The 11,755-nt window shown below is 40.7% G+C and overlaps 1 protein-coding gene across 1 annotated transcript; it reads right to left on the bottom strand.

Annotated features, from left to right (window-relative positions):
* Nucleotides 1-7,052, bottom strand: nod1 (nucleotide-binding oligomerization domain containing 1). Its single transcript, XM_010795763.1, has 7 exons — nucleotides 6,856-7,052; nucleotides 5,227-5,423; nucleotides 4,932-5,106; nucleotides 2,281-4,090; nucleotides 2,107-2,190; nucleotides 267-350; nucleotides 1-88 (listed from the first exon to the last, which is right to left on the bottom strand). The coding sequence occupies exons 2-7, from the start codon at nucleotides 5,401-5,403 to the stop codon at nucleotides 1-3; spliced, it is 2,418 nt and encodes an 805-aa protein (XP_010794065.1). The 5' UTR covers nucleotides 5,404-5,423; nucleotides 6,856-7,052.
* Between the last annotated feature and the right edge of the window lie 4,703 nt (nucleotides 7,053-11,755).

Raw genomic sequence — 11,755 nt, 5'->3', positions numbered from 1 at the left:
TCACCCCACATCGAATATAGAAGAGCTCCTCTGGATTGCGCTGGCCAGATATCTCCCCCCGACACCAGTGATCCTGTTTTTGCCAACCCTAAGGACAAAGTGATGTAATCATCAGGTTTAGGGACATAAGAAATTATTCGCCAAAACAGGTATATTAATTGAGTGGTACTAACAAATACCAAGATCACAACAGATGTCATTACTTATATCAGTGTTATTGATATAATAGTTATAATATTATCATACTGGTAACAGTTAGAGCATACTTGACGACTCGCAGCTTTGGGCATTCCTGGATGATCTGAGCCACCAGCTTAGCTCCAACATCTGTGATGTGATTGTTGTAAAGGCTGAGGACAGAAATAGATTCAGTTACTCTGAAACAAGGGGAATTATACTTTATGGAGTGCTAACACTTATTGAGGCATACATATTGGCTACCAGGTTTTGTACCTCTACTTTTTGTATAGTCAAAAATACAGGTGTGTACCTACATATAGCTTTTGTTGCAGACTACAGCGCCACCTACAGGCCTGGCATATGTACTACAGCGTCTCCAGTGCTTTCGAACGGCAATGGCCGTGGCTGTCTCCTCCTGATAGGTGGAGAGTTGCCCATATAGGCGGAGCTCCTCGTTTCTGACATCAGAGAATTTTCAAATCTGTATCAGTCTGTATCAGATCTGTTGCAGCCCCGTTTTTAGAGATTTGGGTATGGAGGAAAAGAGAGAGGGTTGTGTTTTCTGACACTTGGTGAGTTCCCTGACACACCGGGGACACATATTCATGTATAAAAGAGGTACAAAAGTGTATTTTGCATGATAGGTCCCCTTTAACTGTTCCCGTCGACTAGAACTTGAATGGTGTTTCGAATTATGACTGACAGAAAATGTAAAATTCAAAGGTGTTGTATTTAGGGGATTGGCAGAAATGGAATATAATATTACATATATATATTAACTATGTAAAATCACATTAAACTAAGAAGTGTAAGCATAGATCTACATATGGAGCACGACCATGTTTCTACAGAATGAACATACTAGCTCCAGAGAGGAACTTTCACAATATTACAAAACCCTAAGGCCACTGTATTTCTCAAAGACAAGTTGATCCACAGCACTCAAATCCAGCACACTGTCCCTTCAGGGAAACAATGTTCCTCCTCTGGTTACAATGTATGAAGTCAAGAATGAGCTTTCAATACATCATCATATGTCAACATGGACAAAGTCTTCTTCAAGCGCTCAGAAAAAAGTACATTTCATCTAAAAATCCATGAAGTGAAGTGAGAAACCTAGATTTCTGTCACCAAAGTACTATATGAATGTACATTTGTTTAACTTTACTTGAGCATTTCTGTTTCCAAGTTACTCAAAATAATTGATGTGAACTGGCCTTTGCATTAGCACACAGCAACAACATTCCTGTGCCAAACAACTCAGGTTTAAACTTGACAAATCAAATGGTCAATTTAGCCCTTGATGCGGATCACCTTACCCCTTAGATTGGGCAAGTTAAACCAAGAGACCACTTTTTTTTTTAGTAGTCATGCTTTCATGGCCCTTTGTGATAGATGCATTATTTTCATTTTGATTGACAGATGACATCCTGAAATAAAGGTGGTTGTTGTTGTTGTTGTTGTTGTTGTCATTTGACTTGTATCTCATGTATCCTTGCTTAGAGGACAACATAAGTAAATATTGGCTCAGCTTACCCCACTCTTCCATACAAGGATGTTTTATTAAGTCTGTACAATGCTGTTTGTAGACCAGCATTCCCTGCAGCACTACAAAACTTTATTTACAATGATATTCTCACATATTTTGCCTTTACCAAATATTGTGCCCACTGTGATTTGGATGTTGGCCTATTCCAGATTGCTATTTCAGTAAAAAGTGTATTAAATGTGCGGCTCTGGTATGTAGTTAATTTTGAAAGCATAAATATGAATACATATTCTTATTGTATTAGTACGCTGACTTGAGTAAAGAATTTGAATACTTCTCCCACCACTGGTAGACATGTATCTTTAGATTATATACGTTTACTGTATAACACAGTGTTTATTTTCAGATAAAATTGAATATTTGACAAGGGTACTCACCCCAAGATTTCCACGACTTTGTGCTTACACAGCTCCTCTGCAAGAACCTCGATGCTGCTGTCAGACAGCTGATTCACACACAGTCTGCGGAGAAAGATCCAGTTAGCTTTTGTTTAGAGGAATATATGTTGGAATATCCTGCGATTGAGAACGGGTTAAGACACTGTTTTTTACCTCACTACTGTCATCTTACTGAAGGAGGGCTTCAGCTGCTTCACCCCATAGTCACTGATGTTGTTGTTGTCCATGTCGAGGCCCAGGACCTTGTGACGGTGCTGCAGCACGAAGTTGATAGCGGTGCAGTCCCCGGAGAACACGTTACAGTAGCCCAGCTTGATGAAGTCCGCCTTGATGCCTCTGGCCGTCGTCTGGGCGATGTCTCTGCTCCCCGTCTCAAAAATGCAGCGCAGCATCCACAGGAAGTTGGGCAGCACATGGACCTTCTTGCCCTCCTCACCATCATAGTGGGGTAATCCATGGAGGTGGGACTTCACACTGGTAGAAAGGTAGGATTTGAGCAAGGCCCGTTTTTTCTTTAATAACATAGGAGAAACCAGATGCTCCATCAGGCCGATGTGAGCCTTGGACAGCAGGCCGCACAGGAACAGGTTAGTGAACTGAAGGTGTTCATTTGTCGCAAATGGATTCTTTTCCCTGGACTTTGAGGAGCCACTGATACAGACTTGAAAAGGAACACAAAATGTATTCCTCTTCCTGCTGCACTCTGTGAAGAACTTGAGGATGGAGCCGGCAGGAGCCTGCTCATCCAACACCAGAGCAAACGCTGCCAGGAAAGACTGCAGGGTGACGTGGAGGAATTCAAATGTAGCGGCGCCCCCGCTGGCGTCGAACTCACCGACAGGCCGCAGGAAGCCCAGCGACAGGTCCTCCTCCGTCAGCCCACACTCACTCATCTGCTCCTGGCTCCAGATGAAGCTTCCTCTCTCCATACCCTGAAGAGCCAGTTTGGCAAACGCTGTGAGGGACCTGAGCCCGGCTCTGAACGTCTCGGAAGCACACCGAGTGCTCTTCTTCAGCAGAGACGGAGCAGGAGCGGCTGAGCGGCTGAGGAACACCTCGGACAGCAGGAGGAAGATGTCTGTGAGCGTGATGCAGGTGTCAGGCAGGTGGAAACTATCATGCATGGTGTGCAGGTGCCTGAAGCTCTTGAATACGATCCAGCAGAATAGCGGGGTGGAGCAGAGGCCACAGAGGTGGGGGCTGGCATCCAGCTGCACGGACACCAGCTCTCGGTGCTCCTGCTTCTTGAAGTGCAGGTGGATGTAGGTGTTCAGGTGATCCGGGGAGAAGCCGCGCAGAGCCACCTTCTTCCTGATCACCCTGCTCTGGATCTCGGTGCCTGTGCGGGCCGTCAGAACCTTCTGGGAACCCTTGAGCAGTTTCCCACAGAGCAGGCTGATGAGTAGCTGGAGGGGGTGGGCCTTTACATCTGTTGAGCCCACCTCAGCAACATTCATCAGGTCATTCATCTGAATCTCATCGTAGCCGTCAAACGTAAAGAGAACCTTCTCAGGGAAGCGCAGGATGAACTCAAACACCTCGTCGTCCGGGTCGTGGTCGGGGCAGCAGTTGTGTTTGAACAGAAGCTCTCTGAGGGACATCTGCTCCGAGTCCTTGAAGAGGCTGAACGTCCTGCAGCGGAACTTAAAGAAGAAGATGGCGTCCGTCTGTAGCTCTTTGTTGGACCAGAGATTCTGGAGCTTCTGCAGCAGGATGGATTTCCCCACCCCGGCATCCCCCATCACAGAGATGGTCTCCCCCTGGGGGTTGAAGTCTGCATGGTCTCCCAGCAGCGTGTGCAGGCTCTCCAGGAAGCCCAGACTCTCGTTGCAGTCGTTCAGCAGCTCCATCAGCGTGTCGGTGTACAGCTCCTCCAGACGGGTCTCCTCTCGCTGGCCGTACGACATGATGAAGCTGGTGTCCTGGCTCATGCCCCGCCTCAGCTTCTCACTGAACCTGCTGACTGGGGGGGAGCATATGGAGCTAAATCAAAAAAAGTTTTGATCATTCAAAGAAATACATTTTATTTGAAAGTTCAAGTTTTTATCCTGAACTTTGAAAAACACAATGATGTATTCAACCGAAAAATACGTTTCAAATCTTATTTTGGGTTGAATATTATTTTGATTCAGTTTTGTCATATTTCACTTTTATACATATTTTGATATATGAATCCTTTTTTTTCAATGGCAGATTTTACGTTTTCAGTCTCAAATCTAGATTTTTCAGGTTTCAGATTTGTTTTCACTTTCCATTCGTATTTGTTTGCTTTCAGACGTTTGGCACTGATGTTGCGTGGGGGAAACAGAAAGCAATAGTAAGCTTTATTATAAGGTTCTATTTAGGACATTTGATCCATTCTTAAAAATATGTTTTTGTGTAATGTCCCTATCTTTTAAAATGTTTAAATCAGTAAAGGCTAAAGGTTATTTTTTTCAATAAACTGTATTTTTTGGATTACTCGTACTCAAGTTCATCCACAATAAAATATATGAAGTACATAACATAACATTGAATACATTTCAGCTCAGACGCACCATACAAACACACGCACACTTTAAAGAAAGCATGCATGCATATCCCTCTTAACTTTAATAGTTATTTGTGGTAAGTTACAGTTTGATATATCTGCATGGACTAAGAGCGTGTAATGTACAGAGGAGATATTGTATATTGAATGTAGGATTTATTTTTAAATTTGTTGTTTTACAACATATTGTATACATATTCAACACTCATTCATATACATGGGGTGGGTAGAAAAGCAATGCAAAAGGAACAGTGTGAGTGATTGAAACACTTACTGGGATCTGTGTTCACCACGTCCAACAGCGCTACTTCACTGCTTGGGTTGAAGTTGATGTCTTTCAGCCATGGCTGGAGGTCTACGTATGCATCACATACCTTGTAAATGATGTAAATGAAGTACTCACAGGCCTCCTCACCTTTGCATTGGACTAGCTCCAAGATTTTACGCACCTGAAAAATAATGAATAAAAAGAATGTCAGTCGTGGTGAGAATTTCAGTTTTTTTTAAAGAAGTTAGCCTTAAAACAGAAAACACCCTATGTATGCAACAGATGTCTTTGATTCTCCTGCCTTGTCCATCTTGGTGGCAGTTCGCTGAACGATCTCCACATCCTCCTCACAGACGAAGCCAGAGGCCAGCAGGTTGTCCAGGATGCAGGCGACGCTCCGGAGCCGGGACACCAGCAGCTCTCTGTGGTAGGTGAGGAGGGAGAGGCAGGACGGCCTCACCTCTTCTCTCTGACCCATGGTTACTGCAGCTCAGCCACCTGTGTGGGGAAACAGGTGAAAGCCATTTAAACATCAGTTCCTAAATCTATATAATACCATTTTAGACATCAACAATTTGCATTGGGACATCACTGGTGATATCTAGTAGATATTTTACTTAAGTAAATATATCAGTACTAAATACTGTGTGAAAGTAAACATATAAAAGTATTGGCATCTAAATACGCTGTGCCAAAAGTTTAAGTACTTGTTGTGTGTAATGGCCCATTTCATCATATGAAGTAATGCATTGTACATACAAATCATGCATTACTTTATATTCATCACAGTTGGTAAATGTTGAGCTAATTTATTCATATTTATATATATATATATATATTTACTGCTGGATATTTAAACCTGAATCTGAAAGGTATGTAAATCTGTCAGATAAATGTATTAGAGATAGCCAGTAATACACTCAGCAGCCTGTCACTCTGTGTTTGGTCCAGATAACATTCAGCTGCTACTGGTTGATGGCCCGACTGACTGTTAGTGGTGGATAGTAACAAAGTACATTTACTCAAGTATGGTACTTTAAAGGTAGGGTAGGTAATTCACTTCAGAAACACTTTTTGTTATATTCCATGGAATGCTCTCAACATCCCGTTTGCAATGAATATATTAAATGCTTTGACAATAAATACATACAAATATTTCATCTGTGGAAGCCGTAAAAAGCGCTGTAAAAAGCACGACCAATCATCTGAGTATAAATATACACATAAATAATAATACAACACATACATAATAAATCAACTTTGACATACATTTAGAGGTAAAGATATCCAGCAGCAGTATATAAAGGTATTCTAATTAGCTCTACAAGTAGCACAGGTGGTAAACACATGAAATAATAGGTCATTCAGCATAGTAAGTACTTTTACTTTTGGTACTTTGATGCTCATACTTTTGTGCTTTTACTTAAGTAGGATTTGGAATACAGGACTTTTACTTGTAACAAAGTACTTTTAAAATGAAGAATTGCTACTTTTACTAAGTGAAAAATCTCAGTACTTCTTTAACCAGCGTTACTAGCATTAGCAGTTGTACCAATATAAAACTGACAGCTGCTCCATAGTTGTTGACTGGCTAGTCATTTTTACAAATGAATGCTAAATATGTTGAACTGAATACATTTTTACAAGGTATGACCGGTATCTGTTGGCTCTTTTGTGTTTCCTAAATCCTTTAATCCCTTCCTCAATGAAGAGGTTAGCTTCAGTGTGACACTCCTCTGTTCCTCACTGTCAACACTTTCCTCTCTGTTTGTTTAGCACTGACAGTGTGTTAAAAAAACAAATTACAGGTACATTCAAGGTAATAAATGTAAAAAATAACGGCTTCTGGTTACATCATTAGCACCATACTACATTAGCTGTGTTTGTTTAGTATGACATCTTCAAAGCTCACTGTCCTTGCGCTACGTACTGAAACATTCCTCCTACCACTGTGTTGCGTCCACACCAAAGCGCTGTAAACACTCAACTGTAAAGTGACAAAGAATTGTTGAGAGGAATTAACTCTTTTTAATGTCACAAGTGCCCTGATATGTCACTTTGAGACACATTACATCTGTTGTTTCTGACAGAGACAGCTTTGTGTTGGAGGAAGTGAAAGTATGCCGTTTGAACGCGTCATTCCTTCACTTACTGTCACAACAAAGTGTTAGTGCCGCGTTCATGCACCCACGGAAATGTGGTATTTAAAATCATATCAGGTATTTTTTCTCAATTTTACACTAAGATCATGCAAAAATGTCCCTGATGGAAGAAGTAGGCCAACCCAAATATTTAACTACATTAGAAATAGTAATGCTATGGTGTAGAAGGACACTGTTACAATTAAAAAGTTGTGCTTTCAAAGTTCTACCAAAGTAAAAGATTTAAGCGGTAGGAGGAGAAGTACTCAGATCGTGTGCTTGAGTAAAAGTAGACGCACCAGAGTGTAGGGATACTCTGTACAGTAAAAGTCCTGCATTCAAAAGGTTACTCAAGTAGAAGTACAAAAGTATTAGCATCTAAATATACTTAAAGTAGGCTTTCCAAAACTAGTCATTTTGCAGTTTGGTCCGTTTCAGAATAATATATATGATATGTTTTATAATGATTGATCATTAAAGTGTTATCAAAGCTGGTAAAGGTGCAGCTAGTTTGAATGACTTTGTATACTGCAGGGTAGCTTGTGAATTTACTCCAGGTGGAACTAAAGTCTGATTTAACACTTGATTATATTTCACATCATTCATCCAGATCTGTAAAGTAATTAAAGGTATTAAATACATGTAGGGGAGTAAAAGTACACCATTTACCTCTGAATTGTAGTGGGGTAGAAGTACAGAGTAGCATAAAATCGAAATATTCAAGTAAAGTACAAGTACCTTAAAATTGTGCTTTAGTACGGTAATTGAGTACTTAGTTACTTTAAACCACTGACAATAAGATTATGCAATATATCACTGATGGAAGAAGTAGGCTACCTCACATCTTTTACTGATGGCATGGTGTAGAACGTGAAACGTTCTGCATTCTTAATTCTACCAAAGTAAAATATTTAACTATAATAAATACCAAACCAGAAGCAAAAGCACTTGTTATGCAAAATTACTTATTTTAGAATATGCTGTATATAATTATCTGGATTGTCATATGATAATGTGCCTATGTTGCAACTGGAAATAATGTCAACTACTTTTTGAACTGCTGGGTAGTTAAATCCATGAAAATACATAATAATTAATTAGTTTATTTGTATCTAGTATGACAAATAATAACACATTTGGTCTAATGTAATGTAATGGAGTTAAAAGTATAAAATAAATAGGAAATACTGAATTAAAGTACAAACAGCTGGAAACTGTACAGTACTTAGTGAATGTACTTAGTTTCTTTCCACCTCTGCAAAATAAGTTACTATTCACAGACCATCCATCCATCCATCTTCTCCCGCTTATCCGTGGTCGGGTCGCGGAGGTAGCAGTTCCAGCAGAGAGCCCCAAACTTTTCTTTTCCCTTCATATTATATTCACAGACCATCAAGGTATATTTAACCTTTAGCCTCTTTGTTCTCATCTCCCCTTACAGTGCTTCTCCAATGTCCTTTATTCTTGTTTTATTATATGTTGTTCTGAAATATCTTGTAGCCCTGTTTTGAAGGCCTGACCATGATGAGTTGTGGGACCCTCACTCTCTCATTTCCTCTCATCTCTCTAGGTTACTGTCGGTTTGATCAAGAAAAACAAAAGACTTTTGAAGCAACTTCGTTATTTCAGCTGATAGTGTGCCCTCATGGTGCATGGATAAAGTTGTATAATCAACGTACCTCGCAATACCTGTAATCTTTTGTTACTATATTCAAATCCTTCTCATTATATCCTGTTCAGAGTATGTTGATTACTGTATGTGTGCAGCTGTGCCATAAATACATATATCTACAATCATTCAAACCCTGCAGTTAGAACATATCTAGTTGTAATCTTTAGGATACTATACTGCAATACTACATATAGTGACCACGATGTCCATTTGTTTTATTCTTTTTTTTGTGATTCACTCTTGGTGAATTTACTCAAATTTCCTCCCAAATCGAACGATATATAAAATAAAATTGCATGCAACCGCAGTCTGATATTTATATTATGTATAAAAGTCACCAACAGATGGACAGAAGCAATTTGTTTAGTCAAGTGGTTACAAAACAACATAAAATGTAGGACTTTTAAAAATGCCTTTAATATATCGTTTTGTGTATTTAGTTAGCTGTTGAGGATGTGTGTGAGGAGGAGTAAGGACGTCCTTGCTGTAAGATTACATGTTTTTATTCTACCACATCTACTGTATACAGCAGCAACACACGGAGCAGAATCCCCTCTCCCTGTTCCTCTGACTTTGGACCGAGATGAAGCCCGTGCTGCGGTCATCACTTCTGGAGAGGACCTCATGTTGATCAGTAGGGCCAACGGTGGGGGGAGCTGCGTCACTTGGTGACCCTTTGTTGTTGCCAGAGGAGGGGTCTTCAGGTGAGGTTGGTTCACAGTGTGGAGCTTTGCTGTAGGCAGAGGTGGAAGAAGTACTCAGATCTTGTACTAAAGTAGAAGTAGAAGTACCAGAGTGTAGTAATACTCTGTTATAAGTAAAAGTCCTACCTGCATTCAAAATGTTCCTCGAGTAAAAGTAAAAAAGTATTATCATCCAAATATAGTTAAAGTAGCGACAGTAAAAGTAGTCATTGTGCAGATTGTGGAGTAGAAGTACATGTAGTGGAGTAGAAGTACACCATTTACCTTTGAACTGTAGTGGGGTAGAAGTACAAAGTAGCATACAATGGAAATACTCAAGTAAAGTACAAGTATCTCAAATTTGTACTTAAATACATTACTTGAGTAAATGTACATAGTTACTTCCCACCTCTGGCTGTAGGTTGCAGAGCAGCTGGTTTCACCTGCTGAGTCCTGTGTGGGGCAAACACATGATGATGTCACATGGGGTCTGGATCCATGTCTCTGGGAAGGTGCCTCGGGACTGGATTAGGACAAATACTAAGTCAGCCTATCACCTTAAGAATATATATATATACGGTTAAAATACTTTTTAAAAAGCATATATCTTCAGTAGACTGGACTACTGCAATGGTGTCTTTACAGGTCTCACTAAAAAATCTATTAGAAAGCTGCAGCTGATTCAGAACACCGCTGCTCGAGTCCTCACTAACACTAAGAAAGAGGATCACATCACTCCAGTTCTGAAGTCTTTACACTGGCTTCCTGTGTGTCAAAGAATAGATTTCAAAAATACTGCTGCTGTTTATAAAGCATTGAATGGTTTAGGCCCAAAATACATTTCTGACCTCCTGCTAAATTATGAACCATCCAGATCTCTCAGGTCTTCAGGGACTGGTCAGCTTTCTGTCCCCAGAGTCAGAACTAAACATGGTAAAGCAGCGTTCAGTTATTATGCTCCAAATATCTGGAACAAACTCCCAGAAACCTGCAGGTCCGCGACAACTCTTACTACTTTTAAATCCAGGCTGAAGACTTTTCTTTTTGCCGCTGCTTTAAACGGAACTATTCACATCTCACTGTAACTTTTATTCTTGTATTTTATATATTAGCTTGTTTTATGTTTATTTAATTTTATATGCTTTTCTATGACTGTTTTTAAATGCCATTTTATAATGTGTTTTGCTCCACTGTTTCTTAAAGCTCTTAATTGTTTTCATTTTTGTAAAGCGCTTTGAATTGCCATGTCTTGAAAGTCAACTTTATAATCAATATGATACAAACTATGAGATCGAAATTCAGTTTCTCCAAAACCACAAAATTAAAATATATTTAAGGATAAATACATATATGTATATATACATACATACACAATAGAAAAATTGAAAAACATTAATCAAAAGGCACATTGATAAATATCTCAGCAGTGTGGTAGATTACAACGGATGAGTATATGACAATGAATGAATATATGACAACAGTACATATATATTTGTACTGTTGAATGCTAAATTAATAAACTTGCCTTGCCCTGCCTCACCGTGATGAACCTGTCCTGCAGAGCCTCGGCGGGGGTCACTCTGTTGACAGAAACCACACGCAGCATCCGCCTGAGGAGGCTGACAAACGCCCGTGTGTCCTCATGCTCTCTGACGGTCTCTGGCTCTGGGCGCTCCTTTGTCAGGTCGTCTATACAAGAGAACTGGTTGGAAATGCTTTGGCCTGGTTGGCTGGTCAGGCCTGCTACCTGCATGTATTCAGCCCAAGTGTTCAGCCTCCATTCCTGATTTGTGTCTTTGTTCTTGCTGAAAAAAGTCTGTGTGTGGATCCCAGCATCCAGCAGGCGGTCATCGGGCTGACCCTGCATCTGCACCAGGATTCTCATGACCTCATATTCACACCTGATAGGATAGAGGTGCCGACTCAGGTACATGTAGGCCAGCACACAGCCGAGAGACCACATGTCTGCAGCCTCATCGATAGGGAGGCCCAGGATGACCTCAGGGGCCCTGTACCCAAGGGTCTGATGGATTGTGCCACGCTTTATTCTGGAAACTGGTGTGGCACAACCAAAGTCTATCAGTTTGACTGTAAAGGGCTGCTGCATACGGTTTACCAGCATCACATTGTCTGGTTTGATGTCTGCATGCACCAGGCCGATGCTCTTCAGAGCCTTCAGAGCCCCCAGCATCTGTTGGGAGACGACTCTGATCTCAGACAGCGGGCTCTGGCGCCTTCCTCTCATCAAGTCCTCCAGAGTTTGGTCCAACATTTCCAGAACTAGACACATGTGGCCCTTGTGCATGAAGGATTCATAAAACCTCACCAGATTGC

This window comes from Notothenia coriiceps, unplaced genomic scaffold, assembly GCF_000735185.1.
Source record: "Notothenia coriiceps isolate Sejong01 unplaced genomic scaffold, NC01 NC01_scaffold00037246, whole genome shotgun sequence".
Lineage (NCBI taxonomy): Eukaryota > Metazoa > Chordata > Actinopteri > Perciformes > Nototheniidae > Notothenia > Notothenia coriiceps.
This window is presented reverse-complemented; position numbering and strand designations above follow the sequence as displayed.

Bases quoted from the DNA above. Each gene is read 5' to 3' on its own strand.
- nod1 (XM_010795763.1), bottom strand. From the start codon at position 5,403: ATGGGTCAGAGAGAAGAGGTGAGGCCGTCCTGCCTCTCCCTCCTCACC. The intron at 2,191-2,280 runs GTAAAAAACAGT...CTTTCTCCGCAG, and splicing joins AGTAAGATGACAGTAGTGAG to ACTGTGTGTGAATCAGCTGT. The intron at 89-266 runs GTATGCTCTAAC...CTTTGTCCTTAG, and splicing joins CCAAAGCTGCGAGTCGTCAA to GGTTGGCAAAAACAGGATCA.